This window comes from Cibotium barometz, chromosome 14, assembly GCF_041138505.1.
Source record: "Cibotium barometz isolate CiBa-2024 chromosome 14, ASM4113850v1, whole genome shotgun sequence".
NCBI classification, from domain to species: domain Eukaryota; kingdom Viridiplantae; phylum Streptophyta; class Polypodiopsida; order Cyatheales; family Cibotiaceae; genus Cibotium; species Cibotium barometz.
The window spans coordinates 49,621,202-49,642,956 of record NC_141059.1 but is presented as its reverse complement, the minus strand read 5'-3'; the positions used below and the strand labels follow the sequence as shown (position 1 = coordinate 49,642,956).

The window sequence follows — 21,755 nt, the reverse complement described above, 5'->3', positions numbered from 1 at the left end:
CATCACAGAAATTGCATTTGCTGAATCTTTGTCATAAGAATTGAGCCTATACAGTCCATGAAACAAGGTGCCAGATGCAATAATCGTATCACCAGAAGTCAAATCATGAACAATACATCTGTCATCCACAAATTTGACTACAAATCCAAGTCTAGCAAGCGCGGAGACAGACAATAAATTCTTCTTTACTGGCACATACAAAGCATCTGAAAGTGTGAAAGCACTGCCATTTGCAGCAGTAAGCATAATTTTACCAACGCCCTTCACTGGGTAAGAAGCATTATTGGCACATGTGACAGTATTCCCATTAGGGATAGCCTCAAGACAAGTGAACATATCACGATGCGAGGTAATGTGCTTTGTAGCACCACTGTCAAAATACCATACATCAGAGTCAATAGAAAATGCCAAACATGCATCATGTCTAGATGGGTCATACAAGCAATACACGCTAAACGCCCATTCTGTATCATGCACAACATTTACAGAATCTGCATTTGTAGAAGCATCCGCTATTGTTGCTACATTTGACCCTTTCTTCTTTGCCTCTTTAGCCTTTAGCTTAGGGCAATTCTTAATGACATGATGAGTTACCTTACAATAGTTGTACCTGATCTTTTTCTTGCCTTTATCAAGAGCCTTCTCAGACTTATTGTTGCTACCTGTGGAAGGAGAAGAAGTTGTAGACCTACTAATAGGAGAAGAAACAGTGGAAGGGGTTGCCTTACTTGCTGGGCAGCAGCAACAAATGCCTGATCAACTGCACGCTGCCTAGCCCTGTTTTGCCTGGACTGCGCTTCTTGCAAGAGCTTGTTGACTAAAGTATCATACTTGACAACATCAGGTCTGTCCTCAGTGAACAAGTCTCCACGTGGAAGCAAAAGTCTGATATGACTCATGTAAAGCATCAAGAACAGTTTGCACAAGAGAATGATCAGGAATAATCTCACCTGCAGAAATCAGCTGTTCCTTGAGATCTTTAATCTCAGCAAGAAAAACATTCATGTCATCATCTTCCTGCATAATCTTCGATTCTAGCTCTTTACGCAGGTAAGAGATTTTTGCCTCGTTATGACCTGCATACAAACCAGATAGAATATCCCAAGCCTGTTTTGCTATTTTAGCTGAATGAATATGTGGGGTGATGTTACGTTTGACAGAAAGTGTGCAATCAAGGCATGAGCCTGCGCATCTTTACCATCCCAACGAGCTTGTTCAACAGTGGGTAAAACAGCAGCAACAGTAGAGCTGCTAGAACCTGCAACATCCTCAACAGATCCTACATCCACAGAACCTGGACGTACATCCATACCCTGCACAATGTTCCACACTCCTTTTGCAACCAAAACATACTGCATCATGTATGCCCAAAGTGGGTAGTTGCTGTCTCCATCCAGTTTGTCATCAACAGACAACATGCAAAATACATCATTGCTGTTATCAGCCATGGTCACTGACTGAAACTGATGCAAAAGCTACCTGTAATGAAGCAAAGACTGAACAGAAAACAACTCGTGCTATGTAGCACGGTCCACAAATAGAATACATATGCCTGTTTTTTGCAGAAAACTGCACTGTCAAAATTTCTGCACAAAATGACGAAAACACCTGTGCAGAACTTGAAATACAAAAACGCAGCTCGAAACAACCTCAGATGCAATTTCTGAGAACGTGTAGCCCTACGATTTGATTTGTAGAGTATAGGGACCTGCAAACGCTCGTGAAAGCTCACCTCAATCGGAGAACGTGAGTCGGAGGCTGCTAGCGATGTAGCCCTGGGAGCCGATGCCTGCTCTGATACCAATTGTTGGAGTTAGGGTTGCAGGAAAGCACACAAAACTTGGAGAAGAAGAAGCAAGAATGCACACAACACACAGTGTATTAGATTGTGTGAATGTACAAAGATAAGTTAGCCCTAGAATGATGGACATATATACAAGCCGGGGGAAAAAACCTCCTAAAGAGGGAAAAAGTGCCCCGACGGTTCTAAGTATGTTCACACACATCACTGCCTATATATATGGCAACAATCTCGGTGGTTATGGTGGCTTTCTATACGGGTAATGTTGCACCTGCTCTCCTTATTGTGTGGTGACAATATGAATTGAATATAAAACTTGAAGCCCCAATATGGACATATTTTTTTTAAAACCTAATTAGGTGGTTTAAGGAGGATAGAATATATTAAAATTGGAAGCATAAATATGGACATAAAAAATTATTTATCTCATTAGGTGGTCTAAGGGTAGAGCTTTCAGAAAGACCTCCTTCAATAACTAAAGGATTTATGGCACTCATAGCCTCTTTGAAGCTGACTGTGATGTAGCACAAAGGCCTTAATATTCTAACAAATATAAAGATGAATTACATGTAGCATCCCACATGGCCCATGGAAATTTAATCCCTAAAAGTTCTTAGGTAGGAGTAATAATTTCAAAATAACCAAGATCACATCATCATCATAAAAATAATATAATTATGTAAAAGTATGTTCTCATAAACCCTTTGTAAGCCACATTAATTCCTTAATAACATTGGAATTCCCTCTTTATTCTTTTATATACATGAAAAAATATATATTTTAATTTATATGCATAATTTCTCCCTTGTCACACTAAGCAATCATTTCCATTGTATTTTTTTAAATTTGCACTTTTATCATAGGTTTGCCTATGGTTTTCAAAGTCTTAAAAAAAGTGTGACCACCAACCTATAAAATTTAACTTCCCCATGTACACTTATAAGCATGTGTATAATACACACACCACGCACATGCACACGCACGCACACACACACACACACGAGCGTGCGCACGCCCGCGCATGACACACACACACACACACACACACACACACATATATATATATATAGAGAGAGAGAGAGAGAGAGAGAGAGAGAGAGAGAGAGAGTTTAATTGATTGATGTTTGAAGGATGAAAGGAAAAAAAAATGTATAATTTTAAATTGTCAAAAGTATCTTTTTGGGAGAGTTTGTAAATTGGTAATATACTCTTTTTTTCATGTGGGATACAAGTATATTTACATGAGTATACTTCCTCTCTTGGTTACATATGTGCATACAAGAACAATTGTGAAGAAGGTGCAACGATATCCTAAAGGTCTACTTCCCCATTCAACTTAATTCATACATCATGCAACCTTGATACATGTGGTGCATGTTATATAGACGCGGTTTGTGTGTGGCGATGAATGTGGCACCTTAACACATCTTGATGTGCTGGAGATGTCACTTTGAAGTTATAAGTAGCAAGGTTTTTAAAGGCGCCTTTCCAAGCTCCATGTCACACTCATGAAAGGCATCAAAACCAATACATGTCTTAATATGCTGGTTAGGTATTTATGAAATTTGCTTCGCAATACGAAAAGTGGAGGCAATCTCTGTGCTTCTTCTTTTTTCCTCTTCACCTTGCCAATATTTTTTACCTCGAAGAACAAAGCTTCTTGCTCCCAAATCCAAAAGTTTGGAATCCATGTCAAGGCCTACATAACGTAATAGACAAATTTCCAAGGTTAGAACAAGTAAGAGTTGATTATGGAAAAAAAAAAACAGCCACAAGGCCAATTCATACTAAGTTCTAACCAACGCAAGGAGGTGCGTACTATATGTTCTAAGCATAACAATTTGATAAATTTACAAGAACATTGTAGGTTTATAGTATTAAAAGGCCTATTTAATTACATCTAGCTAAGCCAACTTGAGATGACTTAAGTTAGTATCATTCTACTAAGCTAGCTTAGCTAGATGTAATAGTAGTGTGATACTAAGTTAACTTGGCTTAACTTAACTTAGTATCATTCTAGGTAAGCTAACTTGAGTTAACTTCTTAACTTAGTATCATTGCACGAAGTTAACTGAAGTTAACATTGCCTGAAAGTAAAGTAAAAGACGGACTGAGGCAATGCAAGAGCAAATGAAGAAAGCAAGACTTACTCTGAAGGGAGAACTGCGAAATGTGGAGCTCGTAGGCTTCAGCGTGGGAGCCTGCAGAGAGCTTGCGCCCTTCCTTTAAAAGCTCGGCCAAAGATGCTTCAATAACGCCCTTCACAGTCTCGTGGGCATCTGAAATGAAGCGGACCTCCCAGATGCTCCCCATCAGCGTTACCGACACAAGCATCCTCACGGAAGGATGCTTTTTCTGTGCAATTCATTTCAAACCCACGTAAGTAAATCTTTTACTAAGACTGCTGCAAGGAGTTAACCAGGCGCTAAATGCCTCTCGACTGCTGCAAGGAGTTAATCAGGCGCTAACTGCCTCCAGGAAAGCAATAACTTAGGCCAGAGATCCAGTGTTTTGGTGAGAAGATTACGAGCTAAAGTACCTGAAATAATTGCATGCGAACATCGAGAAGCGATGGAGGTGATATCTTCAAGCTGTTATAAGCAGCAGTTGAATTGTCTGAGAGAGGCCGCAGTTGTTGCCGCATCCTTTCCTCCGTGTAATTAATATAGCTATCCTTAGGAGACACTCTTCTTCTTCGCTCCTTGATAATTTCTGCTGCAGTATTATGATCATTCTTACGATGGCTTGATGCTGGGACGTGTGGATTAATTTTCTTAGGAGACGAGGAATGATTTCTATTGGAATTTCTCCTTTTGATCAGCTGCTCTGATGAAGGCTTTACGCCGGCCATTTTCAAGCGTGAGCTACGAGTGGGTTTAGTGGAGGTTTGAAAGATAATTAGAGGGAGAGGTGGATGCGAGAGCAAAGGGATTGCGTGCAGAGAGAGATGCAGAAGCTCATTGTTCGAGTCGTGTGTGCAGGTACTGAGCTTTTGGATCTTAACGTGCGTTGAGCGGAATTTTCCTATATATATAGCTCGCCACATGCTATTGGCTCAAAGCTACTACGCTACCCTCCACGTGTCTCTACCACGTACACCCAACCCACGTGGTATTCCAAGAGTGGGTGCCAAGCACTCCACGTGTCTCTTCCACGTACAGCCAATCGTATGCCGACGCTGCGCCATCACTAGTGGCAGCCGATCCACGTGGTATGCCAAGACTGATGGGTGCCAAGCACCATGTGTCTCTCAACAGCCAATCCACGTGGTATGCCAAGAGTGGGTGCCAAGCTTCATACCCCTGCGCCACCTAGCGGGGGCAAAATTAAGATGGCCATAAATGCCTAGTGGGCCAATGACACGTCAAGAATAGTGAGAATAATAACAGGGTAGAGATAATAATGCATGTAATAATTCTCTAGAATATGGCCCCAGACAGCTCACCTGAGGAGCCCATAATCAACACATGATGTTAGTGAGAATAATAATAGTGTAGAGATAATGTATGTAATAATTCTCTAGAATATGGCCCCAGATAGCTCACCTGAGGAGCCCATAATCAACACATGTTATTGAAAAAGTGATGAAGGAGCCCATAAACAACACGTTATGAAAAAAGTGATGATCTAGCACAACAACTGCTTGCTTGTCTTTATCATTGATGTTGCGCGTGGTGTAAATGTTACAAAAAAAAGTGATGATTTGCGAGAACAACTGCTTGCTTGTCTTTATCGTTGATGTTGCATTTTAGGTGCGTGGCATAAATGTTATGAGATGATTTGGCGCAACAATTGCTTGTCTGTATTATTGATGTTACATTTTAGGTGGGTGTTGGAATGGGTCTTTTATGTGGGTAGTGTATTATTTGGGTCTTTTATCTTTTGGTGGCATTAACTAAATGAACCATTAATTAATGGTATAATTTAATTAAAATATTTGATTTAAACAAATGTGTATACCTTAGGGGCATCTAGTTTCCTATTAGAAACCCCGTCGCAAAGTGCATCCGCCTCCTCAACTCAAGCGTGTGTGGGGTGTCAGAAAAAAACCTTTTTTCTAACCAATGAAAAAAACCTTTTTTCTAACCAATGAAAAAAACCTTTTTTCTAACCAGTGAAAAAAAGGATGACCTACCAGCCGAATCAGTTTTTATTGAAAAAATGCATAGGTTATTGGTTTTATAACCAAGGATCCTTACCTAATGTACCATATTGTAGCCCATCACATACATAGCATATAGACGACCGAAATTATGTTTTGTGTCTATTCATTAATTAGTGATGCTTACTTTGTAAAGTGGACTTACGCCTTGGTCTTCAGTATTTTCGAAGGTTTGAGAGGAACCTATATTTGGTATGTAAGAGAATAAAATCTTCCCTTTATGCAAAGCTAGACGTGTGTGGCATAGCCCGCATGCATCTCCTCACCATTTACGCATAGGAAAAAAAGGTCTTTGCATGTCGGTCATGTTTTTGTGTGATGCAACTGCATCTCTGAGCTCTTTGTTGAGCAGGTCCCCCTCTCTCATGGGGGTTGATTGCTATGCAGAGACTCTCTCTCTCTCTCCCTCTCTCTCTCCCTCTCTCTCTCTCTCTCTCTCTCTCTCTCCTCACCATTTACACATAGGAAAAAAAAGGTCTTTACATGTCGGTCATGTTTTTGTGTGATGCAACTGCATCTCTGAGCTCTTTGTTGAGCAGGTCCCCCTCTCTCATGGGGGTTGATTGCTATACAGAGACTCTCTCTCTCTCTCTCTCTCTCTCTCTCTCTCTCTCTCTCTCACGCGCGCGCGCGCACGCACGCACGCACGACTATGCATACCCTTGCTATCGTGCGCATGCGCGACTATGCATTACCCTTGCTCTTTGTAAGAATGAGAGGGTACAATGAAAGGGGAGGATGACCATGTGAGCAAAGATGGAGGGAGTAAGATGGTAGGAGGAGGAGGTGAGTAGGGGTAGATAGAGGGAGGCGGGGGCATCTTCAGTGAAGTTGAGTAGGCACAATGTCATATAAAAACCGTCTTCCTTTAGTGTAATTTTCATGGCTTGAATTGAGCTCAGCCTTGAATTTAAAGATTCAAAACTTTAGAATTTTACACGCTTGGAAATGAGGAAGGGGGAGAAACTCAGTCCAAAGTTTACAAGCCATTCTCCACACCTCCTTTACCTAATGTAAAGGAGAAACTCAGTCCAAAGTTTACAAGCCATTCTCCACACCTCCTTTACCTAATGTAAAGGGTCAAAAGTAGCAAGTTGTAACAAGTCACATTCTCACATCTTAATCACCCAACTTGCAAAGTTCAAAAGTAGCAAATTGAAACAAGTCACATTCTCACCTCTCAATCACCCAACTTGCAAAGTTCAAAAGCAGCAAATTGAAACAAGTCACATTCCCGTGGTCACATTATCATCACCTTTCACTAGGAGCCATTCCCCCAATAAATGAGCCCAAAGTCACATTCCCATGGTCACATTATCATCACTTTTCACTAGGAGCCATTCCCCCAATAAATGAGCCCAAACTTGCCATGTGGTTCCTCGGATTTCACGTTCACCTTCAAAATCTCCAATCTCCACTTTACTCTTTACACCTAGAAAATAAATTGGGTTTGCATAAAGTCAAATGAAATTTGGAGAGCCTTTTCTTACATACCTTAGAGATAATTTGGAGAGCCTTTTCTTACATACCTTAGAGATCATTGGAGAGACTCCAATTCAAAAGTAGCAACAAGTCACATTCTCACATCTCAATCACCCAACTTGCAAAGTTCAAAAGTAGCAAATTCCAACAAGTCACATTCCCATGGTCACATTGACATCATCTTTCACCTAGGAGCCAAACCCCTAATAAATGAGCCTAAACACACCATGTGGTTCCCAGGATTTCACATTTGGCTTTAAAATCTCCACCTTACTCTCTCTCTACACCTAGAGTAAACAACTTGGGTTTGCATAAAGTCAAGCGAATTTTGGAGAGCCCTACATACCTTAGAGACAATTGGATATATTCCAACAACCTATGAACTATGTTTAATTCTTGGCTTAATTGCAATTATAGGAGTCAATAAAAGTCCACATGCATCTCATGCATTCATATATAGTGTGTGTGTGTGTGTGTGTGTGTGTGTGTGTGTTAAGAGTTTATATGAAGTACCTTTGGATTTCTAAGGGAGGAGATTTACTTGCTAGTAAAAATAGTTGTTCTCATTTTTATGAGGTCATTGTATGATATCTTTATATACAGCAAGTTAGTGCATTTTCTAGAGCTTTAAAGGTTGCTGGACCATAATGATGGATCATGAAAATAGTTTGCAAAAGAGGTGGTAAAGTAGCATGTTGTTCTCATTAAAATATTCTCGTATTGTTAAAGTTCATAAGCCATTCTCAAAATCTCAACCACCTAACCTTTATTGTTCAAAAATAGCAATTACCAAGTCACATTCTCACACATCTCCGTCACTCAACTTTCAAGGTTCAAAAGCGGCAAATTGAGACAAGTCGCATTATTCTCATGATCACACTAAACTCACCTTCACTAGGAATCACTCCCCTCAACAACTAATGTTTAAACATGCCATATGGTTCCTAGATTTTAACATTTGGCTTGGCTTCTAAGTCTCCATTTTAGGCTACCATTCTTGAGTAAACAATCAAATTTGCATAAGGAATTCGGAGAACCTGGTGCATTATAGGTACCTTCGAGAAAATTGGCGAGATTCCACCAAATTAATGTACAAGTTGAAAGTTTGTATAAGGAATTTGGAGAATCTTGTGCATTATAGGTACCTTGGAGAAAATTGGTGAGATTCCACCAATTCAATGTACATGTTGAAAGTTTGATATTGAATACTAGACTTGGAGTTTTCTTTATGAGATTACACATGCCGATGCAAGTTCACACGCATCTCATGCATGCACATATAGTTTGACGTATATTATGTATGTGCATGCATGCTTCAAGTGTGAGATCCATGTCCCCACCGTGCAACGAATTTAGGGGTGCTAGCAGCGGAAGTAGCACTTCTTACCCGGGCCAGGGTCCGACACTCGGGCCTCACCCATGGATATCCGGACAAGAGACTAATCCATTGGTTCTTCCAAAACCAAATCCAAAAAAACTTCCCTTGCCCGAAAAGCATGGGCGATTCCACCAAGATAACTGTTCTCTATCGTAGTCAAAAACCTTAACTAACTGAACTGATCTGACCGAACCCGTAAGTCCCATAGTCAGATCAAAGGAAAGATTGCACTTGGATCATAGAGACCAACGCTTTTTTCCTCATTGAGAGGCACAGCCGTTGTTTCTTTTCTATAGAATAATTTTTATCCGGGATTTACTTCATCTATCGTACCAACAGAAATTTAGTCTCATTTTAGGGATCCATCAGTCCAGCCTAACCCCATCCAGTCCCTTGGGTTAGCCAACCGCCCAACCACTGTGTAGTGATGGGATCCAATTAAAAATTTGGTTAGGTTTTGCCCCGGGTACCAGGGAAAGAGTTCCCAGACCCCCTAGCCGGATATTCATGCAAACTTAAAACTTACACACCACTTACACACCCAATATGAAATTTACCTTTTTCTCAGTATTATCTATCTTTAAAAAACAATCATTTAATGAAACCATTGTGTCACTGATCATAATCCTCAAAATCTCCGATTGAATCCTTATTTCCAATCATTCCTTCATCGGTGTATCTATGGCATCATTGGCAACTAGAACGCTCACCACCTGACCACTCAGGGGCCTTTTCGATAGTTCCTAGCTCATAGTAACCGTTAATATATTCAGTTATCAAAATGGAATCTCCGTTGAAGATCAGCAAGATCAACCAACGTATCCATATAAAAGAGCCATGGACTCATCCCATGGACTCATCCGTTGAGGACCAGCAAGGTCAATCAACCAGATCCATGCCCGAATTCAGAAAACAACTCTTACTCCTTATTCAATATCTTCCCCAACGTACATGTGGGTATCTTCGACAACCCAGAGCTCGAGCACCGTATGGTCAGTACCCTCTAGGATTCTTCGTAGGTCACCTAGCGCTTCACTCCTAGGCCACTTCCTTGGTCCCTCATCCACCGTACCGGAAGCTCAGCATTTAAATCGAACCGAGGCTGGTCAAGACCTCGGTCGACCTTGCTACGCGAGACGTCCTCCGTTGACTCTCCGTCAGCTGTTGCAATTTTATCAGCTAGGTCTCCACAACCTCATTCACAAGACGGTCAAAATGCTTCCCCAGCATTCTTGACAAAACAGTCATTTAAAAACAGGTCATAAATACAATTTCTATAACAAACTCTCGTCTTTCCACATTAATCAACATTACTTAATCCACATTCATTTCATGTAAATTCCCATTATCATCCAATCACATCATTTTTCATCTCATCACTTCTTCCCTTAAATATCCTCATCAGATCTCATCCTCTCGCATTTACCCATATCCACATCTCATCACATCACATTCATTCACATCTCATCCATTCAGATCACATCACATTCATTCACATCTCATCCATTCAGACCACATCACATTCACTCACATCACATCTCATTCAGACCACATCACATTCACTCACATCACATCTCATTTCAGACCGCATCACATTCATTGACATCTATCCTGATTCACATCCCATCACATCCATTCACATCCCATATTATTCATTCACATCCCGATGACATCACATCCATTCACATCCCATACCATTCATTCTCATCATGATTCACATGCCATCACATTCATTCACATCCCTTATCATTCATTCACATCCCGATTCACAGGCTATCACATTCATTCACATCCCTTATCATTCATTCACATCCAATTTACATCACATCTCATCGCCTCTATTCTCGTTCATATTCATCACATTCACATCCATATATATTCTTCCACATACATCCACATCCATATCACTTACACATCCACATCTATCCTTTCACCTATATCTACATCCATCCTTTCACATACATACATCCACATCCATTCTTTCACATACATCCACTTCCATTCTTCACATATATCCACATCCATTCTTCACATACATCCACATCCATCCCATATCATTCATTTACATCCTGATTCACATGACATCTCATCACATCTATTCACATCACATCCATCCATCCATCCATTCACATTTATCTGATTCACATCACATCTATCCATTCATTCACATTTATCTGATTCACATCACATCTATCCATCCATCCATTCCCATCTATCTGATTCACATCACATCTATCCATCCATTCATTCGCATCTATCTGATTCACATCACATCTATCCATCCATTCATTCCCATCTATCTGATTCACATCACATCTCATCACATCTATCCACATCACATTCTCACCACTTCTATTCATATCACATCCATCCATCCATTCATTCACATTTATCTGATTCTCATCACATCTCATCACATTTATTCACATCACATTCGTTTAAACATAGAATTTAAGAGAATTTCTATTTTTTATATAAAGATTCTTTATGCATCTATTTATGCATAAAAGCAACTTCAGTGGGAATAACACTTTTAACAAAATCCTTTTATGCATCTATTTATGCATAAATTCAATTTTAAGAAAAATAACACTTTTAAAATAAAATAAAATCCTTTATGCATCTTTCTATGCATAAAATCAAAATTAATGAGAATAACTCTTTTGAAATAAAAATAAATTCTTTTATGCATCTTTCTATGCATAAAATCAAAATTAATGAGAATAACTCTTTTGAATCAAAAATAAATTCCTTTATGCATCTTTCTATGCATAAAATTAAAATATATGAGAATAACTCTTTTGAAATAAAAATAAATTCCTTTATGCATCTTTCTATGCATAAAATCAAAATTAATGAGAATAACTCTTTTGAAATAAAAATAAATTCCTTTATGCATCTTTCTATGCATAAAATCAAAGTTAAATGAAAACACTTTTATAATAAAAAGAATTTCCAATATACATCTTTCCATAGAAATTAATTCTAATGAAAATAATGCTTTTACAATAAAAATATTTTCAATATGCATCTTTCTATGCATAGAAATTAATTCTAATGAAAATAACGCTTTTACAATAAAAATATTTCCAATATACATCTTTTTATGCATAGAATGAAAATAACACTTTTAGAATACACAAACGGAGGGGATTACTCTTTTTGAATATAACTCTATTTATTTGATTACACATCTTGGATAAAGAAGGGCTGAATTCAATGAAGAGAAGGGAGAAGCCTTTCCATATCAAGGCACAACATCCAATTTCAATTTAAAAGAAGTAAGAAATCATAAAACCATAGAATAGAATTAGAAAAAAGTAGAATTTCTATTTTACATGGAGTTTTGTGAGCTATCCTTTGGCTTGAGGGATTGAGGGTTCTACTCTTGCTTGGATCAAGAGTGGCCACCAATTCTTTGTAGAGGAAATAGTAAAAAACAAGTGAATTATCAATAAATTCAATATTTTTGGCTCTGGGGAGGAGTAGAGTAATAGGGGGAGGCTTCTATTTATAGGAAAAAGTGAGCCTCTAACCAAGCAAACTGATTCTAGAATTTTCCATATCAATTTGGTCACTTTTTGACCATTTTTAGGTCAGTTTAGCTTACTTTTTGGTTCTAGTTGAATGAAAATATCTCATTATTTGTGAGTTTAAAACTTATCCACACATGTGAAATAGGCGCCTCCTTCATGAGGGGAATTCCCCACACTGAGGTATAAAAAATGCATCATTTCCTCTAAATATCTCTTCTTTTTTAACTCTAATAACTTTGTTCTTAGTCAACTCTTCATCTTATGTGAGTATTTACTCATTTTTGGGGGATTTTTATTTTATTCTTCAATTTATCTCCTCCCTACATATGGATTAATCTTATTGGTCCATAGGAACCTTAATCCAAAATTTTCAAAAAATCTGGATCCTCAGGCTAGGTCCTTTTTACCTATTTTCAATTTATTCCAATTGTACACTGGAAAGTTCTTTTTGAATTTCTATTTCAGGGGAAATCATTTTAATAAGAAGGGATCAAAGATATCTAGAAATTGAATTATCTCTCTCTAGAACATTTTCTCTCTTTAGGCCAAAACAGATAGAAACAAGATGTGTTATTATTCTGAAAAGGGGATTGATTACAGGGGGAGGAACTTGACATCTTGAGGGGATGGGGGAGGAATCTTACATCAAGAGTTATTAAATTAATACCTTTTAGGTTTTCAAAGGGAAGATATTTACTTGCTAGTAAAAGTAGTTTTTCTTAGTTTTGATGAGGTCATGTGACTATATCTTTGTAGTAATAAAAAAATGTGTTTCTAGATTAAAGAAAATGTGACCAATTATTTTTTAGAGGGAAACATCATTTTATTTATTTTATAAGGACATTGGTTTATTTTCTTAATAAAAAAATGAGTTTAATGATATATATCATTTTCCAATTTCTTGATATACCAACTGATTTAATGCCTTTGTCATTGGATGTTAAAATGGAGTGTTTTCCAAGGTTCTAGGTTATGTTTTTATCATTACATGATAAAATGGAGTGCTTTCCAAGGATCGAGGTTATCTTTAGTTGAGTTCCCTTTTAAGTGGGGTCCTAGTAGTTCATAGTCATAAAATTATGGGTTGTGGTATCTATCATAGCCATGGGGAATTTTAAATTTCCATTGCACAATATTAGGTTATATGTTTTTCAATTTTACTTGAAATGTGGCATGTGCAATGGAAATTTATGCACAATATTAGGTTATATGTCTTATCAATTTTACTTGAAATGTGGTATTGCAACCTGAACATTTATGTGTTAGATATTATGACTCTCTCTCTCTCTCTCTCTCTCTCTCTCTCTCTCTCTCTCTCTATTCCAATGTTTCATTACCTCTTACAAGGCACGGTAATAAATGGAATAGTTTGCAAATATAACAAGTTGTCATGTTCGTTGTTGGAATGCAAATTGTGTGTTCAAAGAATGGGAATTACATTTGTTATCAAACTAGGTGGGATATATATCTCATACACAAGACATAGCTAATTTAGCATAAGTTTGGTTCTAAAACTTTAATACATTGATGACTATAGGATATTGGGTCAATAGTAACCCCACCTAGTATGAACATGTTTAGGTGATGAGTGATGAGTGATGATCTATATACCTAGAGCCATGCTTGTCCATTAGGTAAAAAAGAGGTTGTAAATATTGATTGATGTGGTATATGGAGTAGGACATGATCAATTAGCCTAAGAGGTGGGTTGATTTTCAGCATTTCTTTGATTACCCAAATGCTCTACATCAATGTGTCCTGCATTGAAGTACAGAAAATTAAATTTGGTCATATAGTTAGTTGTCCGCGTAGTTGGATAGATTTGAATGTTGGATTTGGTCAATTGTCCAAATCTTACTAGGTGATAGTAGTAGACATCTTGTGCATGGGTGTTCTTGGCTAGATTACCTATCCAAATCTATGATAAGGGCGATTATTTTAGTGGTCAAATCTTATAGATAGATGAGAATTTTTAGATTTGGTCACTTCGTTTAAATTCATGTCATGGGTGTTAATACTATGGATTTGGCCAATTGCCTAAATCTTATGTATGACTATAAACTTTATGTGGCCTTATTTGACATACCCAAATGATCAACTATATGTGAGGATTAAATTTGAACGAGTGTCCAAATTGTTGTTTTTTGGCGTGTTAATAAAAAAACACAAACACATGGTCTAATTGATCTAATGAACATGACATATGTTTAACTTTATAACAATGAATAAATTAGATGTAGTCACTTTGTCATTATGAACAAATTATGATGCGGCTAAGTTAGCTCAGCAATAGTGTCTTTGAATTTGATAAAATGAAATAGAAGGAAGTCAAGATCATAAGTAATCTACATAAAAATATAACTGATGATATTTATAGATCATTTACTTATATATCATAATGGAAAAAACTATCCTACTAATAAAATGAGAGCTAAGTGCGCTTTTTAAACACCTATTGTGTTTAGCTCATCAGGAAGAAGTTGATCAATAAAGTCTAACATTGCCCCTTCATGCTTCTTTGTAAGTGTACCTATATGCTCAAAAGCTGCTTATTTGTAAACATAAAATCCCCTCCCTGCTTTGTGATTCCAACCAATGGAAGTGATTTCAAGATTCCCCTCAACGAAACTTAAACACAATGATTTGATCTCATGTAATCCTTACAACCTTAGAACTATTTCCACTATCTTCCATTTATTTTCAAGAGCCATCTACGTGCACTTTCGAATTCAAATACATAAAAAAATACTCATCCTCCCAATAAAAAGATTGCATAGTTGTAGAAATAACATCTTTCATCTTTAATACTAGTCTGTGTGCACTGGCTTACTCTTCATGTCCATATGAGTCACCACTGTCACTATCACTATTGTTAAGAATATCCAAAATATATGGTCTATCTCCAAATCTTGGTAGCAAGACAAGAGCAAGACGATTGTCCATGAATTCCTTCTCTTTGCTCACTAATACATGTGTCAAAAAATTAATAATTGATTCATCCACATCTACATGATTTGTATTAGGAAGATTAATATCCACGCTAATAATTGTCACCTCGTATTTCCCAATTACCACATGATCTGTATTAGGATTAATATACACACTACCAACAATTGCTAACTTGTATTTCTCAATTACCTTCTCAAAGGCTAAAAGCTGTTTGAATGTTACGAATGCAATGAGGACAAATTGTGCAGGATCATCAGAACTAGTTTTAACAATCCATGCAACATCATCTCAACTTGTTTGAGCTTCATGTCATGTTACAAGCCCTATGAACTACATCAATCACCACTGTGCCAATGGTAATTGGTTCCTTGAATGTGTTGCACATGAAATCCATCCCTTCCATGTTTGGTCCAACCTAGTATATACTTCAAGGATACTTATCAGAATGCAAACTAGTTCCCTCCATTTGGTTTATAATCTATTGAATGTATGCTTGTGCCGATGGAGGCTATGCATCTTTATGATCCATCTCAGAAAGCTTCTTTTTTAGCCATATTTGACTTGTCAAACTATCTTTCTTTAGTATTTTGGTTGGATGTTGTAGTAAGTCACACACTGCTCCCATGACCTGTTCTCTATACACACCAACCCATTGTTAACATAGATTGAGCACCATCGATCTTCATCTTTGCATCATCATTAGAAGATGCATCCAACAAGTATGAGTCTCTAATAGCCACATGAATGCATGGAACTCCTTCTTTTCTTATAATCCCCTTAGATAATGCTTGTACTACACCAAGCCTTTTGCGTGTCTCTTTCTTGGGCTATAAGGCAAACAATTGCACATGTTTCATTGGCTTCCACTCTTTATTGTAGAGGTTAGGGTACCAAGTCCAACCACCCCTTGTCATCATCAATGCCATCAAAAATCTCAAGCCATGAGCTTCCCTTGGACCCTTTAGCGCAGCAATGGATGATGTATTTCTCTTTGACATTTTGAACCTATTTAAATTTTGATGTTATCAACTTGCTTAGTTCCATATATTTTGTAGATCTTTATAATTTAATCATTTAACATTTACATAAAAAATAATATATTAAAATAAAATCATGATTGAGTACTCTAGAGGGATTAAGTTTAAAAATTAGGATAAGTTAAATACTTTAGAGAGATATGAGAGGGAGTGAGCTATGAATTGTATATATATTTGGGTAATTGTCCAAATCTATATTGAACAGTTGGTCAAATCTAGTGAGAGCAGCATTAGGCAAGTCTCCACAATAAGGGTTAGCAAAGTATCTAGGAAATTCTCCAATAGGGGTGAGTTTTAGTGAGAAGAGCATGAGCGAGTCTCTAATAGGGCTAAACCCTTGCCGAAGACCTCTATGGCATCAATTCCTGCCACCATCGTATCATTACTACCACCTTTGGGCCACAGGTGTCGGAATGGCCGAAATTCACTTGAAAACCATGTATTGCATATTTTATGTGTGTGCTTCTTTTATGCTAATTCAATAAATTTCTCTTCTCCTCTATCTACTATCTTATGCTATTGCTTGCTTGTTTGAGCTTTTATGTATGCTTGCTTGCTTGCATGTGAGAGAGTGAGTGTGAGAGTATTACAGGACCTTTCCTCCAAGCACAAGATTTCAAAAAAATTTACAATTGCTTTAAGTAAATTAATTACAAGTTAATACATCAACCTTACAAGAAGAATTGAATGAAAACTTAAATGAAAAAATATTTATAAACACAAGACAAAAGCATTGGGTCCAATTGCCCCCCCCGCCCCATATGTGAGACCCACGGTCTCACATATGAGTATTTCGATGATTTATTAAGGTATGAAGTAATTTGATACAATCAATACATCTCATCAGAGGAGAAAAGAGAAGATGGAAAGAAAAGAGAGCTTCATCCAAGGAACCTACAGTTCTTACAAACCATGTTTAATATATATATATCTCTCTCTCTCTCTCTCACACACACACACACTCATCAAATCATAAAATCATGTATGGAAAACAATAAGAGAAACTGATACTCCCTGTAGATGTTTGCCTGTCTCAGCCTATCCTGGCTCCCTGTATGCAAGTACATGCTTGTAACTTGTAGTCGTTGTTGTAACTCTCTAGGTTTTCTCTAGAATATAGTCGAATTGGTACTTAAAATTACGAGAATAGGCCTAGTCTACAACTCTTCGTGGGCCGTTTTGTTTGCTAAATTAGGCCGTTTGCAAAAACTGACCTACTTTTGGGAATCTCTATCATAAAGATGCTATTTTTATCATAAATTTATTTTCTTTATATATTTTTTTGATTATTTAGATATAGTCATATACTCTCATCTCTAACTCTAATTTAATTAAGAAAGTTCACTCACATAACAGTATTGGGTGCAATCTCCCCCCCTCCCCCAAGAAGTGTCGCCATCCTTCCACTTCTTGGGTATTTATGCTTTATTCATAAAAATAGCCCACATGCTAAAAATAGTTGCACGCTTATGCATGGTCTTGCCCTTTACAAAAATAGGAGTTGATTTTACCAAAAGCTTAGATAAATTCTTCCTATCTAAACTACTAATAAAGGAAAAATATATAAAGAACCCCAAGGGCTAATTCACGTCGTGCAACAAATCAATAAGTCCATGCCCAAGTATAACAAAAGTGGGCAGCCAACAATGATACAAAATATCTCGTATACTACGGCCAAAATACAAAAATGAGAAAATCCTTCCCGATAATTGCTCACTAAATCACCACCATTATGTCCCAACCATATCGGCTTACGAGCAGAAAGACCGTCAATCTCACCAACCTACAGGTTGTTCATTCAAACACATTCACATTAGCAACACATGCTAAAGTTACACGACATCACATAAGTATTAAACCCAACACTTAGTTCGAGCCATACCTAATTCCATATGTCCTACACATGGAATCACCCAAGTGTCATGCTACAAACATAGTGGTAATTAGGCGTTCCCAATTAACCATAGAAGGACGTACGGACAAACTGTAACATCCCTCCTGCCCGGGATAGCAAATTGTCCTCAGTTGCATCATATCCAACTGGCCCGTGTTTGAAAGTAAGATTGGATGAGGTCGAGATAGGTGTAGAAAAACCACTTAGGCATTCATTTAAGAACTAGCAAATTGAAGATAATGCTAAAGTAAAGGGAAATTTAAATGATTTTACTAAAAATGTGAATCATCGGTGAAATAAAGTAAACACATACCTCCATCGTTGTAGTGTGGTTGAAATTACTTGTCAAAAATAATTTTAAGACTCCAAAGACATGTGAAGGAGAGAAATAACAATTAAAGTTAGAATTTAAGAGTTGTTATTACAATAGTACTCCAACACAATTGATGACAAACTTGACATCCTACAAATAGGATATAAATTGATTATTGATATAAAGATAAGAGAATCTTACCTTGAGTTGAGAATTGACTTTCAATATATCCAAAATTTAAGCACAATATAAGCATGAATATAATGAAAGACTAGGAGAAATTTGAACATTCTTGATTGAGAAAATGAAAACATGGATGTAACTATTACATGATAACTCTCTCTTATGAATCAACATAAAAGGTTCAAGTCATAAACGAGTTAATGTCAAAAGACATTACTGGGAAAAGGTATTATGTGATCTCTTAAGGTCATAAATAATGTCTCTATACTAAAGAGGAATTAGGGTTTGTATAATCTTTCAATGAAAAAGTTACGCGATTAAGCATTTGGGTTAATGGAGTTCCATGTAGACTCACATGTCCACCAAGAGAGAATAGGTTAAAATTTCTAACACATCTTCTTGTGTCTCTAATTCAAAGTAGGCCAAACAAAATAAACTTATACAAGTTATTCTTTCTAGCAATGGATAGAATCTATGGTATAAATTTCATAGAATCTTGTATAAGTACCTTTATAAGGTATTTATAGCAATTGTCTCTCAAATTTGAGGAAAGCAAACTTTTGGTCATATTTCCCACATTATCATATAAATTTAAAAAGAAGTATCTAATAAGTTTTGCTCTTAATGTCTCATGATGGAAGATTCAGCTAATTGTTCCACCATCACTTGGTTTTAAAAGGTCTAGAATCATGCTTTGGTAAGGGAAATAAAGTTATACATATGCATAAGTTGTTTAACAGCCTTGCTTGGCAATCATAAGATCGAGTCAAGAGTAAGGTCGCACCTTACGTTGATTTGATTGCAATGATGTTCTATATTGAGAATACTTCATTGGGAATCAGAAAAAAAAGGTGAGAAAGAAAAAATATTTTTTTTCTAAACTATAAATATCCGAGAGAAGGTTACAAAATAATTGAAGTAAAGATTTGATAAAACAAAATGTTACTAAGACATTTTGCTTAGGGCCAAGGGGGCCCAGAGCCTCGTTTATGCAGTTTGAAGAGATGATGGGGAAAACTATTCCTAAGACGGGTAATTGGCTGTTAAAAAAAATTCTCCTTTTGTTTTAGGGATGTGGATGCGTATTTTTGACACCATATTAAAGAAGAATAAAATCTGTCATTTAGATAAAGCATCTTGGTAAGTGTTATGGGTCAAGGATGTGATGTCGAAATCTGCCAGTTTTGTTTCAAGATCCCAAACAATTCCGTGAGTCCATAAAATGAGAGGTCCCCATCCATTAAGGAAAGACCAAGGAGGAGGCTAAACCATGAGCTTTTCCACCAAAAGATAAATGTGTGGTCTCGAAGTGTTTCGAAGAGCCAAAAGGAGTGGCCGGATCGAAGACTGATTGGCCAGTGTTGATATAGAATCCAAGCCAAAGTATATGAAATAGAAGCTTCATCTCAAAGCCCTATCAAATTAGCTTGCTAAAAAAAGCGTTTTTGTCGAAAATCGAGACACTATTCTCATAAAAGTTTCAATCACATAAAGTAGAAACCTTTTAAAAGATTGAATATGAAACTTTGACGACTAAGTAAGAAACATAAATTTAACTTAAACTATTTCTTTTGCCAATTAGATTTGAAAATTCTAGACATGGATGAGTTAAGGTCATAAGATACTCCTCGAGAAAAGAAATAAGGAAAAATTTCTAGACTAGGTCTTATAGCCAACAAGGATTTCATGTGAACCCACCTTTGTATAAGCCAAGAGAATAAGTAAGGATTATATACTTAATTGCGTGAGTTGTCCTATGCTTTATTGAAATTGTCTTATGGGGGCCTCTAACTAAAACTCTCACACCAGAGATAAATTAGTGCTCGAGTGCTCAAGTACTTGAGAAACAAGGTTGCTAGGCTCATCAATTCTCAAGAGTTTAATTCATTCCTGGAGGTGCGAGATAGTCCAAGAGAAAAATTTACTTATAATGTCTGGTATACAAATGTCCCTTTACACATGGTCAAGGAGTGAGGTCAAACAAGAATAGAACTTTGTCTAATATGCATTATTGCAGGAGTGAGGTCAAACAAGAAAAGAACTTTGTCTAACATGCATTATTGCGTGAAGTTTTAACAAAGTTTTCATGTACCAGCTCAAACCAATATATATATATATAAATGTTTAGCTTTTGTAAGGTAAAGTTTACATAAGGTTTGAGCTTATTAAAGGTTAGATAATTAAAACGTAAGCTCTTTTTTTATGCTTATAATATATTAAGCTTGTCTAAAGCTTGTTAAAGCCTTGTAAAAGCTTCAATAGACTACACAAATAGTCCGCAGCCTGTAGAATAGTGCGCAAGGCGACTCTATAAATTAAAGTCTAAAAAAAAGCTTTAACCAAAGCTTTATTACACAAATTTTTAAAAGATTAGAATTAACTTTATCCACAGCCTACAGAAGTCCACCATGAATCTACTATGCTTATTCGTTGAATCGTAGCTGCCCATTGATGAAAAGGGATTCAGAGAAAGAAATTGAAATTTAAATCTCCCTTAGAAGAAATTTTAAAATTAATGGTCTGCAAGTAGCCATTTTCTTCTACTTGGCTTATACAAAGAGCTTAGCAAATATGAAATTAATGGGCAAGTAGCCATTTTCTTCTACTTGGCTTATACAAAGAGCTTAGCAAATCTGAAATTAGGGCTTTGATATCCTCAATTTGTTGATTCCATCCATATATATAGATGGATTAGGGAAAGAAAGAAGATTCTTAAAGGTGGTTTTGGGAAAAAGAAGGGTGATTTCTTTTCAAAAAGAGTGTTTTTTCAATCAAAGTTGATATTAAACCATAGCCCTTCATCTAAAATCTCATCCAAGAGCTCAAAAAATTCTCATAACCCTTCAAGATTTGGTTCATGGGTTCTTGTCTACTTTACCCTTTGGATTTTAGTGAGCTTCCCCCTATTCTTCAAATCCAACTACTATTCTTTATATCCAACTACTCAAGAAGTGGGATGATGTAGACACTTCTTGAGGGGGGTTAGATTGCACCCAATACTCTCTCATGTGTTTATTTTA

General features: G+C 36.8%; 2 protein-coding genes across 2 annotated transcripts; both read right to left on the bottom strand.

Moving 5' to 3' along the window:
- Window positions 1-729: 729 nt before the first annotated feature.
- LOC147632133 (uncharacterized) lies at window positions 730-2,834 on the bottom strand. Its single transcript, XM_086808760.1, has 3 exons — window positions 1,733-2,834; window positions 1,199-1,383; window positions 730-1,076 (listed from the first exon to the last, which is right to left on the bottom strand). The coding sequence occupies exons 2-3, from the start codon at window positions 1,359-1,361 to the stop codon at window positions 853-855; spliced, it is 387 nt and encodes a 128-aa protein (XP_086664886.1). The 5' UTR covers window positions 1,362-1,383; window positions 1,733-2,834; the 3' UTR covers window positions 730-852.
- A 122-nt stretch (window positions 2,835-2,956) lies between these two features.
- On the bottom strand, window positions 2,957-4,802 carry LOC147632132 (uncharacterized). Its single transcript, XM_086808759.1, has 3 exons — window positions 4,341-4,802; window positions 3,952-4,156; window positions 2,957-3,500 (listed from the first exon to the last, which is right to left on the bottom strand). Exons 1-3 carry the CDS (start codon window positions 4,650-4,652, stop codon window positions 3,358-3,360), a joined length of 660 nt encoding a protein of 219 aa, XP_086664885.1. The 5' UTR covers window positions 4,653-4,802; the 3' UTR covers window positions 2,957-3,357.
- Window positions 4,803-21,755: the final 16,953 nt, after the last annotated feature.

Bases quoted from the DNA above. Each gene is read 5' to 3' on its own strand.
- LOC147632132 (XM_086808759.1), bottom strand. From the start codon at position 4,652: ATGGCCGGCGTAAAGCCTTCATCAGAGCAGCTGATCAAAAGGAGAAAT. The intron at 4,157-4,340 runs GTACTTTAGCTC...TGAATTGCACAG, and splicing joins TTCGCATGCAATTATTTCAG to AAAAAGCATCCTTCCGTGAG. The intron at 3,501-3,951 runs GTAAGTCTTGCT...TACGTTATGTAG, and splicing joins TTCGCAGTTCTCCCTTCAGA to GCCTTGACATGGATTCCAAA.
- LOC147632133 (XM_086808760.1), bottom strand. From the start codon at position 1,361: ATGATGCAGTATGTTTTGGTTGCAAAAGGAGTGTGGAACATTGTGCAG. The intron at 1,077-1,198 runs GTAAAGATGCGC...GTTTGTATGCAG, and splicing joins TGAACAAGCTCGTTGGGATG to GTCATAACGAGGCAAAAATC.